General features: G+C 35.9%; 1 protein-coding gene across 5 annotated transcripts in view; it reads left to right on the forward strand.

The window, feature by feature from the left end:
• Positions 1-21,143, forward strand: part of NBEAL1 (neurobeachin like 1) — a 164,228-nt gene that overhangs the window by 18,243 nt on the left and 124,842 nt on the right. For 4 of the 5 annotated variants that reach the window (XM_076005822.1, XM_076005824.1, XM_076005821.1 and 1 more), the window contains exons 2-3: positions 6,004-6,095; positions 12,293-12,454. In XM_076005822.1, coding sequence (XP_075861937.1) covers positions 6,004-6,095; positions 12,293-12,454 — 254 coding nt within the window. Of the gene's footprint in view, positions 1-6,003; positions 6,096-12,292; positions 12,455-17,584; positions 17,706-21,143 lie in introns of those variants that run through there. The other variant, XM_076005825.1, reaches the window with a different exon arrangement.

Here is a 21,143-nt window from a genome sequence, read left to right on the forward strand (position 1 = left end):
AGATGAAGAAAGATTGGTCATGATTTGGTAATTGCTGAAGCCAAGTCTCCATTCTCTATTTTTATATATGTTTGAAATTTTATTTAATAAAATATTTTGGGAAAGAGTAGAAATTAATGAAATAATAAACATAATGGAAAGGATCAACCAAATAAAAAGTTGGTTCTTGGATAAGGCTAATGAACTTGAGTCAAGAAGAAAAGGTTTGTGGTTACATGTATATGTTTGGGAAATTTCATATTATATCCACCCTTTTTAATCCCCTTCACAGGTTACGTTTCATTTAAAGGCAAACTTTTGTTAAAAATCTTGTTTAACTTATCTTAATTAGTGTTTCTGAAACTTAACTGAACACAGACATCCTTTTTTTTTTTTTACACTTGATCTTAGCCAAAAGGCCGAGAAGCTACTGACATCCTATTTTTAAAAACTTTTCAAATCATACCTGTTTATCATACAAGTGAACAGTATTGAGTTGTATACTTGCTTATGAAATGTTGGCTTCTCCAATTTTGTAATCCTACATAACCCTCCCACTACTTCCTGTCATTTCCACACTGGAATAATAACAAATATGGTACATATTTGAACGTATCTCAGTATTTTCTCTCTTTGGAATTCCTATCTTCCTCCTTCCCTTCTTGAGAATATCTATGATTCTGTGAAAGTTTTTTTGAGTGATTCTGTTACTCAGTTACATCCATCCTTGACAGAATGAATAACACTTCTTTGTATTATTTAAATACTTCTCTATGTTATTTCTCATGTTGTTTTGCATTTGTTTATGCCTTTCTTTTCTCTTGAACAATGAGCACTTTGAGGAAAAAATTCTATTATATTTGTCTTCATATCCATAGAATCTAGCATGTTTCCTGGTTGGTACATGGTTGGCAAGTACTTATTAAATGCTTTTTTTGTTTTTTGGAGACAGAGTCTTACTCTCTTTCCCCAGCTAGAGTGCCATGGCGTCAGCCTAGCTCATAGCAACCTCAAAGTCCTGGACTGAAGTGATCCTTCTGCCTCAACCTCCTGAGTAGCTGGGACTACGGGCATGCACCACCATGCCCAGCTAATTTTTTCTATATATATATTTTAGATGGAAAATTAATTTCTTTCTATTTTTAGTAGAGATAGGGTCTCTTGCTCAGGCTGGTTTCGAACTCCTGACCTCGGGCCATCCTCCTGCCTCGGCCTCCCCAGAGTACTAGGATTATAGGTGTGAGCCACCGTGCCCAGCCTAAATGTTTTTTATAGTTGCTAAGTTCTATCAGCAAAACTTGAGGGCTGACCTGAAAGACTAATGATGATTCCTGGTTCTATGAGGGAAATTTATCTTCTTTTGTTAGAGTGTTAGAAAATATATAATAAATATAAGTGACTTAAATGAACTTTTACAGTGCAACTCATATGTAAGTTTAGAGCTGCCCAACATATGATTGAAAAATACATATGTATCTAAAAATTTATACTTTAATAAAAACTCGAATGAATACTATAATTCAAATATCATTACATGGAGGGAAGTAAGGTATTCCCTTTATTATTAGCTGTAACTGTATCCCTTAAGAACTAAGTGAAATTATGTGGATGCCTTAATTCCATTATCCTATGAAGCCTCCCCAAAGGCAGGGTAGGGGGTGTGGGGGTGGGGTAGATGTTATGAGAAGATATAAGCCTACTGTGCTTTAATGTAATTCAAATTTCTGTAATCACATGTGCCTATAGGCCACCATGTTGGAAAACACAGCTCTAAATTTAAGTGTTTAGATTTCATCCTTTGCTAATGGTAAGTGGGGTGGGCATTGAAGGTATTTTAGCAGGAGAGCAGAGATGACTGGATTCAACACATTGACTGGCCTGTGAGTTGTATTTAACTCAGGCTAGTTTTTGAGCTGGAAACAAAACCCTGCACTTGGTTTTGAAAATCTTGCTGATGTTCTTATTGTTACAATTAATGTTGACAATTTAACCCTAAAAATGCAGATTGCGTTGCATATAACTCATGCACAGAAACAGTAAAAAACAACAAATTAGAAAGGATCGTTTTGTTTTAATAAAACACTGTGGCCCTGGAAAAAATTTTTTTTTCTAGTGTGGCAGTCAATATGTTAAATTTAATAAATCCTGTTAGTTGTGTATAGATCGGAGAAATTGAAGCTACAGTCCAGTAGGGAGCTGTGTAACAGTCAAAAACAAAAGACTATTCATCCTAAACAATGGCAAATGAGATGATTGAGAGCAGAATCAATAAACTTGATTTCATAAATATTTTGCTTATTTTCTTATATTGGTCTATGACCAACTTGATGGCAGAGTCTATACTGTAATTATTCTGGTAACCAACATGTTTTGAGTGTTTGCTAAATGCCAGGCACTGCTGAGTGCCTTGTGTGCATTATCTCATTTAGTGCTCTCAACAGTATGAGGTAGGGGCCGGGCGCGGTGGCTCACGCCTGTAATCCTAACTCTCTGGGAGGCCGAGGCGGGCGGATTGCTCAGTGTCAGGAGTTCAAAACCAGCCTGAGCAAGAGCGATACCCCGTCTCTACTATAAATAGAAAGAAATTAATTGGCCAACTGATATATATATATAAAAAAATTAGCCGGGCATGGTGGCCCATGCCTGTAGTCCCAGCTACTCGGGAGGCTGAGGCAGAAGGATCGCTCGAGCCCAGGAGTTTGAGGTTGCTGTGAGCTAGGCTGACGCCACGGCACTCACTCTAGCCTGGACAACAAAGCGAGACTCTGTCTCAAAAAAAAACAACAGTATGAGGTAGGAAGCATTATGTTTATTTTATAAATGAAGAAAAGCTCAGAGTGGTGAAGTAACCTGCCGAAAGTCACACAGACAATAAATGCACAGTTTAAAAGGAAAAGAATAAAATGAAAAATCAGGTGGTAAGGGAAATTATGAAATATTTAAATATGTATAGCATAGAACATCCTGTCTTCTGAGAGTTTCCTAATTTTGTCACATAGTAGGTTATGAAAATAATATTGATATTTATTGATCACATACTATGTGATAGGCATTCTAAGCCGTTGACATGTATTGGGTTATTTAATTTTTGCAGCAGTCTTGTGAGATAGAGTCTATCATTATGCTGATTTTTATAGAGGAAGAAATTGGGTGTGCAGACACAGGCTGACTTGTTCAAGAATGTGACGGCAGGGATTAGGGTTCAGGTAATTTGGCTCCAGCACTCCTGCACTACTTAATGCATTTGTGTGTGGTGTTAATTGATAAATATTGTGCAAATGGAGAGACCATATGATGGTGTTTCAGTATACCAAACCATGAAAGCAATTAAGCTTGAGAGTTAATTAATACTATTTTCTGTGTGTGTGGACATTTTTCTTTTTATTGCCTTTGGCAGTGAAGTATAGATCTTCTAAGGGTTTTGTCAGGCTGTGGGGAATGTGACTGCTTTTTGTGTTAAATTCTTTATTGCCTTGAGTTTACTGATCCTGACTAAACTCCCCATTTCCTTTTTGCCTACTAAAAGCTCAGTTTTATTCATGCACACAGTTAAAGTCATTTTAATGTAGTGGAAAGAGTGCACACTGAATTCATGTATCCTTGCATTTTAATCCCTGCATTTCTCAATTACTAGCTGTATGACTGTACAAATTATGTATCTTTAGAACTTCCTTTTCTAACCTTATAAAATTAAACCTTCTGTGGATAGTTTTAAGGAGTAAATGGGATGATGTATTTTAAAAAATGCCTGCTCTACTACCTAATACATGGCAGATGCTCAAAAAAATTGTTTTACTTCTTAGTAAATGAAACATTTCCAAATTTAAGTATAATTGTTTTCCTTATTGTTGCTCAATTTTTTAGAACTCTGTGCTTGCCAAATACTTGGTAGCCTGACCAGATACTACCAGAGTTCCTAAATAAAATATGAAGAGAAATGCATTAATTCTTTAATTAATTCTGTTTTGTATCTTTTACCAAGAGATAATCTGCTGTATTAGAGAGAACAATGATAAGGAAAACTCTAGCTACTGGTATTTCTGGAGTTCTATCCTGAATGGATAAATCGATGAATTAATAAATGAATGAAATCCTGGTTGGAAATGTAAAAAGCAAGTAGTGAAACTCTTGAGAAACTTTCTCACACAAGTTAGCTCTTTTGCTAAAGTATTTCCTTCTTCTAATTTCTCAGTGATGGAGTAGATAGTGGTAGTTTATAAGCTGATTTTGGAACAGTATATTAATAGAAGGAACAAATACACAAAAGGTCATAGTCCCTGCATATTCAGGGAACATTCTTTTAGATTTTGATTTGTAGTGTAATGGTTTTATTTTAGGCAAATAAGTTCTTTGAATTCCCATTATCCGAGAGCAGTGTTTAAGGAATGGTATTAATGATTACGTAACTGAGACTCCTAAATCACATGTTGAAATTTGACTGGCATAAAGAAGTGTTGAGGGCCAGGCGCAGTGTCTCACGCCTATAATCCTAGCATTCTGGGAGACCGAAGTGGGTGGATTGTTTGAGCTTAGGATTTCAAGAGGAGCCTGAGCAAGACCAAGACCCTGTCTCTACCAAAAATAGAAAAAATTAGCTGGGCATGGTGGCGCATGCCTGTAGTCCCAGCTACTTGGGAGGCTGATGTAGAAGGATCGCTTGAGCCTGGGAGTTTGAGGTTGCTGTGAGCTAGGCTGATGCCATGGCACTCCAACCAGGGCAACAGAGTAAGACTCTATCTTAAAAAAAAAAAAAAAAGTATTGAGGAGGCAAAGGAAAGAAATTGAGCATCAAGATGCAACACACACACACACACACACACATACATGCACATTTTTTTTTTTTGACACAGGATCTCATTCTTTTGCCCAGGCTGGAGTACGGTGGTATGATCAATAGCTATCTACTGTAACCTTGAATTCCTGGGTTCAAGTGATTGCTTTGCCCCAGCCTCCCAACTAGCTAGGACAACAGGCATGCACCACCACACCCAGCTAATTTTTAAATATTTTGTAGAGATAAGGTCTTGCTATGTCACCCATGCTGGTCTTGAACTCCTGGCCTCAAGCAGTCCTCCTTCCTTATCCTCCCAAAGTGCTAGGATTATGAGCGTTGAGCCACTCTGACTGGCCAGTGATACCATTTTGTACTCCCACCAGTAATGTATTAGAGTTACAGTTACTCCACATCTTCACTAACATTTGATATGGTCAGTCTTTTTACTTTAACCGTTCTAGTGGGTATATGATGGTATCCCATTTGGTTTTTTTTTTTTTTTTTTTTTTTTTTTTTTTGAGACAGAGTCTCGCTTTCTTGCCTAGGCTAGAGTGAGTGCCGTGGCGTCAGCCTAGCTCACAGCAACCTCAAACTCCTGGGCTCAAGCGATCCTCCTGCCTCAGCCTCCCGAGTAGCTGGGACTACAGGCACGAGCCACCATGCCTGGCTGATTTTTTTTTTTTTTTTTATATTATATATATTAGTTGGCCAATTAATTTCTTTCTATTTTTATAGTAGAGACGGGGTCTCGCTCAGGCTGGTTTTGAACTCCTGACCTTGAGCAATCCGCCCGTCTCGGCCTCCCAGAGTGCTAGGATTACAGGCGTAAGCCACTGCGCCCGGCCTGTTCTTTTGTTATTGATTTGTGGAAGATCTTTATATTCTTGATTCAAGTCAACAGAAAACAGCCAGTACAAAGACCTTAGTGTGGGAGCATGTCTGCCATGTCTCAGGACCAGCCAGGAGGCTGTTGTAGTGCAGACTAACAGTGGATAAGGTCGTGGTGATATGAGAGGGCAGATAGTTTAGAACCTCATAGGACATTGTTAAGACTTTAGCTGTGTGAGTGACATGGAAAGCCATTTGAGGGCTCACGATACTTGATACATATTTTAAAGCAACACATATGTATTCCTGAATATCACCTAGAGATTTTATATTATTGTTTCTTTAAATATCTGCTTAATAGATGTGAAAACATTTTTTTCCCAATAGATATGTTGAATATTGTAATGGTTTTCTTCTTTCAGAAAGATCCAGATTACCTGAAGCTATGGTTGGACAATTTTGTTTCTAGCTATGAACAATTCTTAGATGTTGACTTTGAAAAGCTGCCTACAAGGTATGTAGAAACACTAATTTCTTAACCTTGGATGAGTTTGTTCATTTTTGGCACAAAGATTTTATTGATGACTTATTATCAAGGATGGCAGTTATGCTACACTCTTGATAGTCCTGCATAACCTGTTCTCATGGCAGACATCAAGAATTGATCACAGCAGTCTTTGTTGGTGATACTAGATCTGGCCTCTAGAAGCTTCTTTTCTGCTTTAGCAATAGACTACCTACTGCATGTCCTGCAGTTCACATTTTGACACTACCCAGTGTTAGCGCCAGATCCTACAAGTTAAAAGCAGAGTCCTCCACAAGATTGCCCTCACTTCAAATATTAGCCAGTAGTCTTGAGGGCCACCTACACTTTTGACCAACTGGCGATGAATTCAGGGTTCTCACTCCCTCCACATCCCCAGTCAGGTCCAGTAACTTCGTGTACTGACTCTAGGAACTCAACGAAAACACACACTTATGATTACTCCATTATTATAAAGGATACACATAGGACAAGGTCTGGAAGGGTCCTGGATGCAGAACCTCCATGCCCCATCCCCATCAAGTCAGGGCACATTGCCCTTCCTGAACATCAGTATGTTTACTAATCAGGAAGCTCTTCAAGCTTTGAGTGTCCAGAGTTACATTGGGGTCTTATTACATTATTGATAACGTTGTGGAGCACATTCTGCAGCCCGTCTCCCTTCCCAGGAGGATGGGGTGGGGGTGAGGTTAAAAGTTCTAACCCTCTAATTAGTATTTGGTCTTTCTGATGTGATCATTCACTCCATTGAAGGGCCCACCATGAGTCACTTTATTTGCACTGACTCAGATATAGTCCAAAGGAGCTTGTAATGAATAACAAAAGACACTCCTGTCACTCAGAAAATTCCAAGAGTTTTTGAAGTTCTGTGCCAGGAAACTAGGACAAAGACCAGATATATATTCTTTATTATATCATAGCCATGTGGGTTGAAACTTTTTTCCATTCCTGATCTTAGAGTAGGACCTTAGAAAACATCTTAGAGGAGGACGTGAAGTATTTAGTTTTTTAAAAACTAGCATTTTTTCCCCTATAATGTGAGAAAAAAATTAATGAAAAAATACAAATCTTTTCTTCCATTCCTGTACCCACCACCATTTCCATACGTTCACACCATTTCCCAGGCTCACTTCCCAGATAAAGTTTTTTTCTATATTTTAAGCTATCTTAAAGACCTAGTAGTTGTCAGTTAAGAGACGTTAGGTAGGGTAAAAAGCAGGAGAAATGGGGAGAGACATTTTGCTACAAAAGGACCTCCAGTTATATTTTGAGGGGGGAAAGGAGGAATGGATAGTAATTGATGATGAGAAAGAGTAGAGAACTAAAAATCTGCAAAGAGGAAAGTATTTGCTGTTTGGGAATGGAGATAGGCATTTAGAGGGTAGGTACAGGAGAGTGGAGTCTCGAGAATCAAATAGAGGCCAGATCATTAAGTGCTATGCATGCAATGCTAATGGATTTTGATTTATTTTATTATGGAAGATAAGAGTGCTACTGAAAATTTTTCTGTGTAGAATTTCATGATCAAGTTTGTTTTTCAAAAGTTTATTTCGGTGGCATTTTAGAGGTTGGATTGGAGAGGGTTGAAACTGAAGACAAGAAGCCCAGTTAAGATGTAATTATGATATTCCAGAGAAGTCACTAGTGCTTTGGACTAATATGTTGAGTACAAGAAAGGATGTGGTTGTGCTAAGAAAGGAGTAGTATTTCATTATGTATAAATTCACAGTTTCAGATTTCTTCCTCATTAGAATATTACTTGTGATAGGTTTATAAAGGTTAAAATTATTAAATCTTAAACTTTCCTCAAAATAAGATTGTGTATTATTGATTTCTACTAATAAAAAATATTTTATTTGTTTATTTATATTTTTAGAGACACAGCTTTGGTCTGTTTCCCTGGCTGGAATGCAGTGGAACAATCATAGCTCACTGCGGCCTCAAACTCCTGGCCTCAAGCTCTCCTCCTGCCTTACACTCCTGAATGACAAGGACTGTAGGGCATACTCCAATGCACAGCTAGTTCTTAAGTTTTTTTTAGAGATGGGGGTCTCACAGTATTACCCAGGCCAGTGTTGAATTCCTGGCCTCAGTGATCCTTGTGTCTTGGCCTCCCAAAGTGCTGGGATTACAGGCATGAGCCACCATGCCCAGCCAGAATATTCTTATAATTTGTGCTTAGAAATACTTTTATTTGAATAATTTACAGCTCTTAATTTATTTATTTAGAGACAGGATGTCTCTTGTCTAAGTTAGAGTGCAGGGGCATGATCCTTGCTCATTGCAACTTCCAACTCTTGGGATCAAGTGATCCATCTCAGCCTCCTGAGTAGCTGGGATAACAGGTGCATGCCACCACTCCTGGCTAATTTTTAAAAATTTTTAGTGGAAATTTTTACTATGTTGTCCAGGCTGGTCTCAAACTCCTAGTCTCAAGTGATCATCCCTCCTTGGCCTCCCAAAGTGCTGGGATTACAGGTGTGAGCCATTGCACCCAGTATACAGTTTATTTTAAATCATGGGCCTAAGGATTTATGGCGTTAGGATTTGGGCCTTTGGATATTTAGAATATTAGAGCAAAGGCTTCTAAAGTTTCTAAGCTGCAGTTGTTATCATCTACACATCATTGAAAATGTCTCCTTTCTTGGGAGCTCTTTTCCAAAAATATTATATATACCATATAATGTTTCAAGTAAGATGAAGAGTACCAAGAACACTGCTTTATTTGCAATGTAGTTGGTATATTTAAAATTATGTTTCATATCAAAACTGAAAAAATTGAACCATGAATTTAATTTTACTAGTAGAAAACCTTCAGATTTTCAAGTACATGCTATATGCAGAGCATTGAATAAAATTAGTCAAGTCACCTTAAAGGTAAGGAACACAAGGATAGTCCTCATTTAAAGTAAACTGACTTTATAGAATTTCCAAGTTAGAGAATTCAAAATGCAAGGTAGAGACGGCTTTTACCACACTTGAAAGCCTTGAACCTTAAGTTAGGCTTCTTCCTGCTTTAGACACAGCCAAGCATTGGCAGCTGTTTATAATAGATATTCAATAGCCAGACAGAAGAGTGGAACAGATTTCTAGAATTTGGGAAATTACAACAAAAGGAGCATAGAATTTTGGATAGTAAAGTGCTAAAGGTAGGAATATCTTCCAATTTTTTAAATGCTCATCACATTAGGAACATGGGCAAAATTTCAACTTTATGGAGTTAGGATTTATGGAATTATGTAAGGCATGTTCTAACTGGGCCCCAATTTTATTGAGAGTTAGTTTTAAAAAAATTTCTCTTTTAGAAGGTATTTTTTTTTTTACACTATCTAGTTACTTATTTAAAAATGTGCAAATAGAGAACAAAATGCCCCAGGACAAAGGAAAATCTTTTTTTAAATAGGAAGGATAAAATATTAGAAAATCTAATGTTTTCTTTCTTGTTGACATGTTTTTGGAAAAGTGGGGAGGAATAGTTTAGGCTAGTCTTGAAAATTAGTACATTTAAATCTTTATTATTTTGAGAGTACTCTGGTTTGTTTGATCACCTCTCTTTAGCTCTTTAGCAGGAAAAAAAGTATATGTAAAAATGAGAGATTTTTCTGGTACTACCTATACATAAGAGAATGAAAGAATCCAAAGCTACAAGTGAAGTGATACCCAGACTAAAATAAAACATTTGTTACTTGGTTGTAGAATTTGACATTATTTTTAATGTGCTTTGTGGTTTATTTTTTGTGTAATTTAATTAAAATCAAGTGTTAATTTTTTAAGACACTTTCTGGCTGGGTATTGTGGCTCATACCTGTAATCCAAGGACTTTGGGAGGCTAAGGTGGTAGGATTGCTTGAGCCCAGGAGGTCAAGACCAGCTTGCACAACATAGTGAAACTCCATCTCTACAAAAAATTAGAAAAATTAGCTGTGCATGGTGGCACACACCTGTAGTCCCAGCTACTTGGGAGGCCAAGGCAGGAGGATTGCTTAAACCCAGGAGTTCAAGGCTGCAGTGAGCTGTGATCATGCCACTGTACTCCAGCCTGGGTGATACCCTGTCTCACACAGACAAACAAAAAAAACTTCCTTAATTTATGTTGTAGGATAGTTCAGAAAAAGACTAAATTTATTCTATGTATTTTTGTGACTGCTGGTAATGTGCTTCAAATTTTTCTGTCTGCAGTTAATCAGCCTTTTACTCAAGTGTAAAAATACTAGTAATGCTTTAGATTAAGCATGATCTGAAGAATAGACTACAAAAGTATAATTGTCATTTAATCATAGGTGATCTTTAGGAAGCTCCCTTCACATTTGGACATTTTTCTTAATAGCAGTAGGGGAAATTGGTATACAGTGGCTCATGAAAAGATTCTTAGGCTTTCGTGATGGTATACTTAAACTACATTTTTTTTTTTTTTTTTTTTTTTGGAGACAGAGTCTCACTTTGTTGCCCAGGCTAGAGTGAGTGCAGTGGTGTCAGCCTAGCTCACAGCAACCTCAAACTCCTGGGCTCAAGCAATCCTACTGCCTCAGCCTCCCAAGTAGCTGGGACTACAGGCACGTGCCACCATGCCCGGCTAATTTTTTCTATATATATTAGTTGGCCAATTAATTTCTTTCTATTTATAGTAGTGATGAGTCTTGCTCTTGCCTCAGGCTGGTTTCGAACTCCTGACCTTGAGCAATCCGCCCGGCCTCCCAGAGTGCTAGGATTACAGGCGTGAACCACAGTGCCTGGCCTAAAGTACATTTTTATAGTTCTTTAGTACCTAGGTCTTTAGACTTTGAATCTAGGTGTGGGTTTTTTTTTTTTTTTTTTTTTTTTTTTTTGAGACAGAGTCTCGCTTTGTTGTCCAGGCTAGAGTGAGTGCCGTGGCGTCAGCCTAGCTCACAGCAACCTCAAACTCCTGGGCTTGAGTGATCCTTCTGCCTCAGCCTCCCGAGTAGCTGGGACTACAGGCATGCGCCACCATGCCCGGCTAATTTTTTTATATATATATATATCAGTTGGCCAATTAATTTCTTTCTATTTATAGTAGAGACGGGGTCTCGCTCTTGCTCAGGCTGGTTTTGAACTCCTGACCTTGAGCAATCCGCCCGCCTCGGCCTCCCAAGAGCTAGGATTACAGGCGTGAGCCACAGCGCCCGGCCTTAGGTGTGGGTTTTTATTATGAGAGACCCACCAGAGGAGCTGCTCACATCTGATGTTGGCATTTGCCCTTAAGGAACCATACAGTCTTCTTATACCGAAACCACTTGTCACAAAACGTTGATTGAAAAGTTTTAAAAAATCTGTTGGTGTTCAAGCTAAGGGTTCTTCATTTACCCTTTCCCCCCCCCACCTTCATATGTTTCTCCTTTCCTTTTGCTGGTTATCTTCTGATCACATGGCTTCTAGAGTCTATATATAGGTAGGTCAATGATGTTTAGTAAAGCAGTTGACAAATATTAAACTTGTTATAGGTGCTTCATTTTTATTTGGTAGTTATTGCTTCTTTTAGAAATGACATGCATTCTAGTATACATAATATTTGATATACATATTAATAATATTTCTAAGTGGAAAGTAAATTAATTCATATTCTGAATATTTTCATTAAATATAGTATAGTTGGCCAGACTGGTGGCTCACACCTGTAATCCTAGCACTCTGGGATGCCTTGGCGGGAGGATTGCTTGAGGTCAGGTGTTTGAGACCAGCCTAAGCAAGAGCAAGACCCCGTCTCTACTAAAAACAGAAAAAATTAGCTGGGCGTGGTGATGCACGCCTGTAGTATCAGCTACTTGGGAAGCTGAGGAAGTAGGATTGCTTGAACCCAGGAGTTTGAGGTTGCTCTAAGCTAGGCTTACACCACAGCACTCTAGCCTGGGCAACAGAGTGAGACTCTGTCTCAAAAAAAAAAAAAAAAGTACAATTGAAGATATTAGTCATTCATATTCTCTCTCTCTCTTCAGTAATTCTCTTGTGAAATAAGACTGACCAAACTGCTCTAATAGTCTTCTAGTTAATAATTATCTGGTGGTGCCTTACAGGCAAGAAGGCACAGATTATCTGTAAAGAATAAAAGAGCTTCTTTAGAATTTGGGCTGAAAATGCAGTTCCTTTTAAGTGCCAGAGATTTTCTTCCTATATTTCAACATCCTTCTTATTTTCTTCCCCTTATATTGTAGGGTGGATGATGTGCCTCCAGGAATATCTCTGCTTCCTGATAATATTCTGCAGGTTCTGAGGATCCAGTTGCTACAGTGTGTTCAAAAAATGGCGGATGGGTTAGAAGAACAACAACAAGCCTTGTCAATTTTGCTTGTCAAGTTCTTCATTATTCTTTGCAGGTATCTGGTAAAAAACAAAAACAAACAAACAAAAAAACTAATTATCTGTTTTAAAATAATCACTTATTGATTACTGATGTTTGTAGTTCACATGGACCTTTAAAGAGTGAATGTACCTTTCGCAATAGGTTTGTGGTTTGTTAGTATAATATATCAGAAAGTCTTTTAGTTACTATACCTAGTTACAGAGACATTCAGGCAAGATTTTAAAAAATTGTTTTAGAGTAAAGTCAAAGACAGGAGTTTTTCTTCAGCAAGAAATTCTTACACCAATATTTTCTGCATGGTTCTTACTTGTAAATGTATATACATTTTTAGTACTGTGCATTATTATTTGTGAAAATGTATTTAAGTCTTTTGTTTTATCATTTTACCCAAAAAGTATAACTATCCTACGGGTTATCGTATTTTCTAGTTTTATAGATTGGGTTTGTGGTACTTACATTTTGGTGTGCATAAGTATCAACTGGGAAGCTTAGTAGAAAATACAGTGCTTGAACTTATGGAAATTATGATTCAAAAGGACTCAGACATCTGGATTTTTCAAAGATTCCACATTAATCTGCACAAAAGAACATAAGACTATTGGTTTAGGGGCAGCACATACCTCTTAAAATTTTTTGTCTTTGTGGAAGCCACTTCCTATAATATATACTGTTTGTTTTATAAATATTTTATCATTAATTACTAGATGAATAGGGACTTAATTTACCTCTTAGTCATCATTGACTTAATTGCTCATTGCCTTTGATTACAGGAATTACGGAATTGATTGAGCAATAATTGCAAAAGCATTTCACCCCTAATTTGAGCTCTCTCAGAGCCTTAGACATATTTCTGTTTTTGTGCTCTTTTTCATCCTTACAATTTAGACATCCATTATGTTTAGATTTTGATAATAGAGGAAAGCATTGGAATGCTCAACATGTTGTTTGAGTTTTTGAATTTTTTTTTAATTAGGAGACGGTTTCTGATGATAAATTTAATGTTCCGTAGCTGCTAATCACAGAACCTGTGTCTATTTCCAGAGAGCTCACTTAACTTTCTTTAAGCTCCTTTTAAAAATTTTAGTAGACTTTGTTTTAGAGCACTTAAAGTTTACATAAAAATTGTGAAGGACAGAGAATTCCTACATACTTCCTTCCCTCAGTCCCTACTTTCCCCTATTATTAACATCTTGCTTTAGTGTGGTACATTTATTACAATTGATGAACCAATATTGATACCTTATTACCTGAAGTCCACAATCTACATTAGGGTTCACTGTTTGTATTGTATAGTTTGGTGGAGTTTTGACAAGTACATATTGTCATGTATCCACCATTATAGTAGCATACAGAATAGTTTCACCACCCTAAAAATGTTCTGCACTCCACCTATTAATTCCCTCCACTCCCCACTCCAGCCTCTGGCAACCACTGATCTTTTAATTATGTCTATGGTTTTTGCCCTTTCCAGAATGTCATATATTTGGAATCATACAGTATGTAGCCTTTTCAGGCTGGCTTCCTCTGATCTTTTAATTGTGTCTATAGTTTTGCCTTTTCCAGAATGTCATATATTTGGAATCATATAGTGTGTAGCCTTTTCAGACTGGCTTCCTTTACTTAGCAATATACCTTTAAGGCTCTTCCATGTATTTTTGTGGCCTGATAGCACATTTATTTTTATCACTGAATACTATTCCACTTAGGAATGTATTATAATTTTTTTTAGTCATTCACCTATTGAAGGATATCTTGGTTACTTCCAGTTTTTGGCAGTTATATATAAAGTGGCTATAAACATCTGTGTGTAGGTTTTGCATGGATGTAAGTTTTCACCTCATTTAGGTAAATACCCAGGAGTGTAATTGCTGTATTCTATGGTAAGCTTATGTTTAGCTTTGTCAGAAACTGCCAAATTGGTTTCCAAAGTGGCTGTATCATACTGCATTTCCACAAGCAATGAATGAAAACTCTATTGCTTCCCATCCTCCCAGGCTTTGGTGACTTGGTGATTATTCTTTTAGATTGTAGCCATTTAAATATGTGTATGTAGTTTCTCATTGTTTTAATTTGCAATTCTTTAATGACGTAAGATGTTCAGTGTCTTTTCATGTACCTATTTGCCATCTGTATCATCTTTGAAGTGTCTATTTAGGTCTTTTGCACATTTTTAAAATTGGGTTGTTTTCTTATTGTTAAGTTTTAAAAAGTCTTTAGATATTTTGAGATACAATTCCTTTATCAGGTCTTTTTGCTAATATTTTATTGTCTGTGATTTATGCTTTCATTCTTTAAATGCAGTCTTTTGCAGGGCAGTAGTTTTCTTTGCTTTTTATTTTGGAGACAGAGGGTTGCTGTTGTTGCCCCAGGTAGAGTAGTATCATTATAGCACACTGCAACCTTGAACTCCTGGATTCTGCCTCAGCCTCCCAAATAGCTGGGCCTAGAGGTGTACACCAGATGCTCCGGTAATTTTTGTCTATTTTTTAGTAGAGATGGGGTCTCAACCTTGCTCAGGCTAGTCTGGAACCCCTGAGCTCAAGCAGTCCTCCTGCCTTGGCCTCCCATAGTACAAGGATTATAGGCATGAGCTACCTAACGCCTGGCCAGAGCAGTTTTTAATTGTAATGAAGTCCAACTTAATCAAATTTTTCTTTTCTTGGATTATGCTTTTCTTTTAAAACTAATTAATTTTTTAAGAGGTGGGGTCTTGGTCCATCTCCTAGGCTGGAGTACAGTGGCATGATCATAGCTCACTGCAGCCTCAAACTCCTGGGCTCAAGTGATCCTCTTGCCTCAGCCTCCTGAGTACCTGGAACTACAGGCACGTGCCACCACACCGGGCCACTTGATTTTGTATCTAAAACCTCATCAGCAAAACCCAAGGTCACTTTTATAATATAATATTGCTGTCATTTATTTCACTTGTCCATAAGCTAGAGTCACCTAATATATGATTGGTATTATTATTTTGAACAAACTACTATGTTAGATCTATTAAGAATAAAAAAATAAAATATTGCATTCTGTGTTCGTTTATTCTTTTTAAAATTCTCATCTGTATGTAGTCCCTGATGGATCTAAGAAGAGTTATTGATTTTTCAGTTTGATCAGCTTTTTTTTTTCTTTCAACTTCAGTCTCACTCCTTGATGCAGCTTTTTTCTTGTTGTGAGGATGGGAGTGATGACTTCCAAACTCTTTATACGTTAGACTGGAAACTTAAAGTTCTACTTATCTTATGAAAATCTGAAGTTAAGGGTTTGAATAAAAAGAAAAAGAGAGATAAAAAGTTCAGAATAGAGACTGGGCATGATGGCTCACACCTGTAATCCTAGCACTCTGGGAGGCTGAGGCAGGAGGATCACTTGAGCCCAGCAGTTCAAGACCAGAGTGAACAAGAGTATGAGACCCCGTCTCTACTAAAAATAGAAGAATTAGCGGGTCAAAGTGGTACACACCTGTAGTCTCAGCTACTCGGGAGGCTGAGGCAGTAGGATTGCTTAAGCCTAGGAGTTTGAGGTTGCAGTGTGCTATGATGACGCCATTGTACTCTAGCTGGGTGACAGAATGAAACTGTCTTAAGAAAAAAAAAGTTCTTATAGAAATATAGGCAGGACTAGAGCCATAGTCTTTCACAACTAACAAGTTCTTATATTTTGCAGTTTTACTGCTTTATGGATTACATTTTACCACTGTAAAGATGTTTTTGAAATTGTAATATAATCAACACTGTATTATACTCTTTAGCATTTCAGAAGCATAGCTGTAAGGCTTATTTATTAAATTATAGATAAGATATTTTCTTACTAAATATTTAAAAATAACCCTGCTATTTATCTGTAGGACTCTATTGAAACGAAATAACCTCTGACTAATCAATTTAATTGTAGAATTATATTAGTCAATTTAATTATGTTGTCTTATCATTTGGAGATATATCTTCTTTTTATACTAATTCAGGCTTAACTTTGTATCATAATTTTTTTAATATTTAAGCTTTATTGAGAGATAATTCATATACTATATAATTCATCCATTTAAAGTGTATCATTCAATGATTTTTACTGAATATTTATAGAAGTGTGCCATCACAGAATTGTGAATCTACCATTGCAGTAAATATTAGAACATAATCATCACCCCATAAAGAAACTCTTTACCTATTAGCAGTGACTCCCCTTTCATCCTACTTTTATCACCTGGTTACCACTAATCTGTTTTCTGGATAATTTTTAGAAATGAAATCATACACTATGTGGTCCTTCATGACTGACATCTTTAGCTTAGCATTGTATTTTCAGAGTTCATTCATGTTGTTGAATATATCAATACTTCATTCCTTTTTATGGCCAAATAATATTATATGGATGGATATACTACATTTTATCAGTTCATCGTTTGATGGGTATTTGTGTTCTTTTTACTGTTTGGCTGTGTTGAGTAATGCTGCAGTGAACATACACTTATAAATTTTTGTATGGACATATATTTTTTTTTTGCTTATATAAGTAGTGGAATTGCTGGGTCATGTAATAACTCAATGTTTAAGCTCTTGAGAAACTGCTAAACTGTTTTCCAGCGTGGTTGTACCTTTACACTCCCATCAGCAGTATGTGAAGTTTTCATTTTCTGCACATTCTTGCCAACACTTACTGCCTTTTTTGTTATAGCCTTAATAGTGGGTATGAAGTAGTGTCCTATTGTGATTTTGATTTGCATGTGGTTTTTCATGGCTGATGGTGATGACTCTTTTCATATGCTTATTGGCCATAATTTCTTTTTAAGTTTTTTCATGTTTATTCATTCATTTATTTATTAAATAAATAAAGGCATTTAATAAGTATGTTCTATGCTTGTATACTGTATTTAGTGTTCTGGGTATAAGGGGAAAAATAGATATAGTTCTGGCACTTATAAATCTTATAGACTATTGATGTATATACAGTAGAAATATAATGTGAGCTACATGTATAATTTAAATTTTCTTAGTATAATTTAAATTTTCATTAGAGAAGGGGGAAAAGAAACAGGTAAAATTATTTTTAATAATATGTTTTATATATGCCAGTATAGCCAAAATATTATTTCAACATGTAATCAATATAAAAAATTATTGATGAGTTCTTTTGTGTTCTTTTTCAGTACCGAATCTTAAAAATTTGGTGTGTATTTTCTGCTTATAACATAACTCAATTCTGACTATCTACTTTTCAAGTCCTCAATAGCCACTTACAACTCTAGTGGCTACCAAGTCTAGAGGGAGGTATCTGTTTTTTTGCCTTTATTTATTTAAAATTTTTTATTGTAGCAGAATATAACGTAATATTTATTTTACGCCAGTGCTATGTTATTTCTCCATTTTTTTGTTTGCTTTTTGGTTATGTTTGAAATTTTCTTTATATCCTGGGTTCCTGTTCTGAGAGTCGATCAGAAAGACTTAGATTTGAATCTTGGCATTGTCATCTAATAATTCTTTGAACTTGAGAAAATTATGTATCATTTTAAAATTATAGTTTGGAAGGTTGTATTTTTGTCTATCAAATGGGGATCATCTTACCTTTTGTAGGTAGCTATTATGGGTTTTAAATGAGATAATTTAACATATTAATATAAAAACAGCTATGATAGGGGTTGACACATAGAAGACATTCAGTTAAAGTTACTTTCATGTCATTTTTGTTTTAGATCCTGTACTTGATGGGAGATGCACAAATAAATATTGATGTTAAATGGTGGACAAATAACTTCTCAAAGTGTCCAGTAAAATTCATTTATATGTTAAGGAAAGTTAGTCTGCTTTATCATTCACAAAATCTTTCTGCTTCCCACTGTGAAGACATTTTTTGTCATTGTCTTCTGAGTTTTTTATTTAAATAATTTTTTTTAAAAGTTTTTGATTGTGGTATTTTCTAGTGTATTTGATATTGATACTTGGAATGGATCATTTTTTAACATCCCTTTCCTCTATACAGCAAAATTAGTTCTGGTTATAATTATGAAATACATACTTCATTCATGAACTAAAATTTATATTATCAAGCAAAAATTTCATATCTCACAATTCACACTTTGTATCGTTTTAAAAACAATATCTCCAAGTTGTCACATATTGATAGAATTCAAGTAACTCAAGTTCTATTTTTTTTTCCTTTGTAATCATTGAGCTATTATTGGTTATTTCACATCTTGTGTATAAAAGCAGAAATACATAGGGTTTGAAATATGAACTGTGCCTGAAATAAACTCAAGTGATTCCAAACTGTTACAAATTTACTCTCAAAATGTATTTGTGTAACTGGGTCTATGGTTGTCAGGGGTGATAATATAACTGGAAGTCTCTGAATTCACTTTCATGTAGAATATAATGTTTATGAAAAGCTAAGTAATAAAAATCTTATTTGAAGCTTGTATTTTCAAAAATGAAAAACGAAAGCAATTGTTTTAGGACTTAAATCAATAAAAGATTGTTTTCAAAAAGGAATATTTTTAATTACTGGTGCTGACTGACCTTTCATCAGTTTATTATTGTCTTAAAATTAACTATAGACAGCATACCCATTTATTTCCTGCATCCAGGGCAAACTGCTGCTAGTGCCTAAACCTTGGTATGGTACTATTTTTTATTAATGTATAATATACATGAAGTGATCAGATCACAAGTATATAGCTCAATAAATTATCATAAAATGAATACACTGAGTTATCATCACTCAGGTCAAGAAATGGGGTATTATTGGTAACCAGAGTCCATTCTATGTCCTTTCCTAATTGCTACTCCTTGCTACTTTCCAAAGGTAACAATTATCCTGACATCTAATACCGTGGATTAATTTTGCCTAATCTTAAACTTCATATGAATGGAATTAATCACTTACTTTCTATTGTTTTGTGCCTGGCTTTTGCTTTTGCTTAACTTGTGGGTCTATTTCTTTTTTCTTTTTTTTGAGACAGAGTCTGGCTTTGTTGCCCAGGCTAGAGTGAGTGCCGTTGCGTCAGCCTAGCTCACAGCAACCTCAAACTCCTGGGCTCAAGCAATCCTGCTGCCTCAGCCTCCCGAGTAGCTGGGACTACAGGCATGCGCCACCATATCCGGCTAATTTTTTCTATATATATATTAGTTGGCCAATTAATTTCTTTTTATTTATGGTAGAGACGGGGTCTCGCTCTTGCTCAGGCTGGTTTCGAACTCCTGACCTCGAGCAATCCGCCTGCCTCGGCCTCCCAGAGAGCTAGGATTACAGGCGTGAGCCACCGCGCCCGGCCTATTTCTTTTTTTATATTGTTTCTTTTGAGTTTCAGGCTTATGCTGCCTTCTCATGTGAGTAGTTATTTTTGACTTAAGTGTTGGGCATTGTTTTTGAAAAGTTGTAGAGATAATTTTAGGCCTAGGATAATACTGTCTTTCTTCTGAGTGTTACCTTTTGAGATCTCAAAAAAAAGCCTTAGAGACTATTGTTTTTGCATTCTGAATTCTAGTTTTTGTCCCTTTTCAGCGTGGTTAACTGTCAGAAACAATCATCAGATTCTCATTGTTTCATCTGTTACCTCTGTCAGGAATGATAGAAGTCATGAGTACAAAAATGGATGTATATGAAGGTCTCATCTCTCTCTGTTTCCTTTTTCTGTATCTTGGGTTTATAATTTTTCACTTCCTTGTAGCTTTCTGATACCTTTAGACAGATATATATATTTTTTGATATTTTGCCCATCTTTTCCAGTTTCTGTCAGGGAGAAGATTGGTCCTAGTTTACCATTATTAGTAGTAGAACTCTTGCTAAGACTTTTAATTTTACCTATGTCTTTATCTTTGTTTTCTCTGAGATGTCATGCCAGTCTGACTTCTTACATTAAGAAGTCTGTCAATTCAGTTAATTTTTTTCAGATATCTTAGCATCTACTGGATTTTAAGATAGAAAGTATTTTGCAAAGTCAAAATATCTCAGAACAGAAAATTAATAAACTTTTTTATTATGCCAAGAAAAAGATTTTAGATGTAATAAATGTTACCATATTACATGTCATACCTCAGTCTTATTAAAATGGAATAAAAATGAAGGCCATATTTTAGTTATTCAACAAAAACTTATTGATCCACTTCTTTAAATAGGACATGATACTGTGCCTTCTTAGAATATGTAAAGATGCTGGTGTCCTTTCTATCAAGGACTTTTTAATATATAGTTGAGGAGATATAACATAAATCTAAAAGAGGAAGTAAGCTGGGCATTGTGGTACAAGCCTATAATTCCAGCTACTTGGGATGCTGAGGTAGGAGGATTGCTTGAGCCCAAGAGTTTAAGACCAGCTTAAACAACACAGTGAGACACTGTCCCAAAAAGTAAAACAAGAAAAATTAAAAGGGAACTATAATCCAAAAATAAACTACACATGTTGTATAATGGCAACAGTATATACAAAAAGAAAACTAAGAATCTGCATAGGAAAAAAAATCTGTAAGGAAATAATTTAGATATAAATAGTTGCTTATCTTCTTATTATGTGTGGGTTGTAAGAATATTGGGCTTTTTTCCCTCTTCTGTTTGTACTTTGTGATATTTTCCAATTTTTCTATAATAAATGGATGCTAATCAGCATGTACTTTTAAAACATTCTCTATTTAGACTAGATAAATGGTTCTTGAGATTTATTTCACATTCTTGGTTGGGAAGCAGTTCCATAACCATATTGATTTTATGTTTTA

The sequence above is a fragment of the Microcebus murinus genome, chromosome 8 (genome assembly GCF_040939455.1).
Source record: "Microcebus murinus isolate Inina chromosome 8, M.murinus_Inina_mat1.0, whole genome shotgun sequence".
Taxonomy (NCBI): Eukaryota; Metazoa; Chordata; class Mammalia; order Primates; family Cheirogaleidae; genus Microcebus; species Microcebus murinus.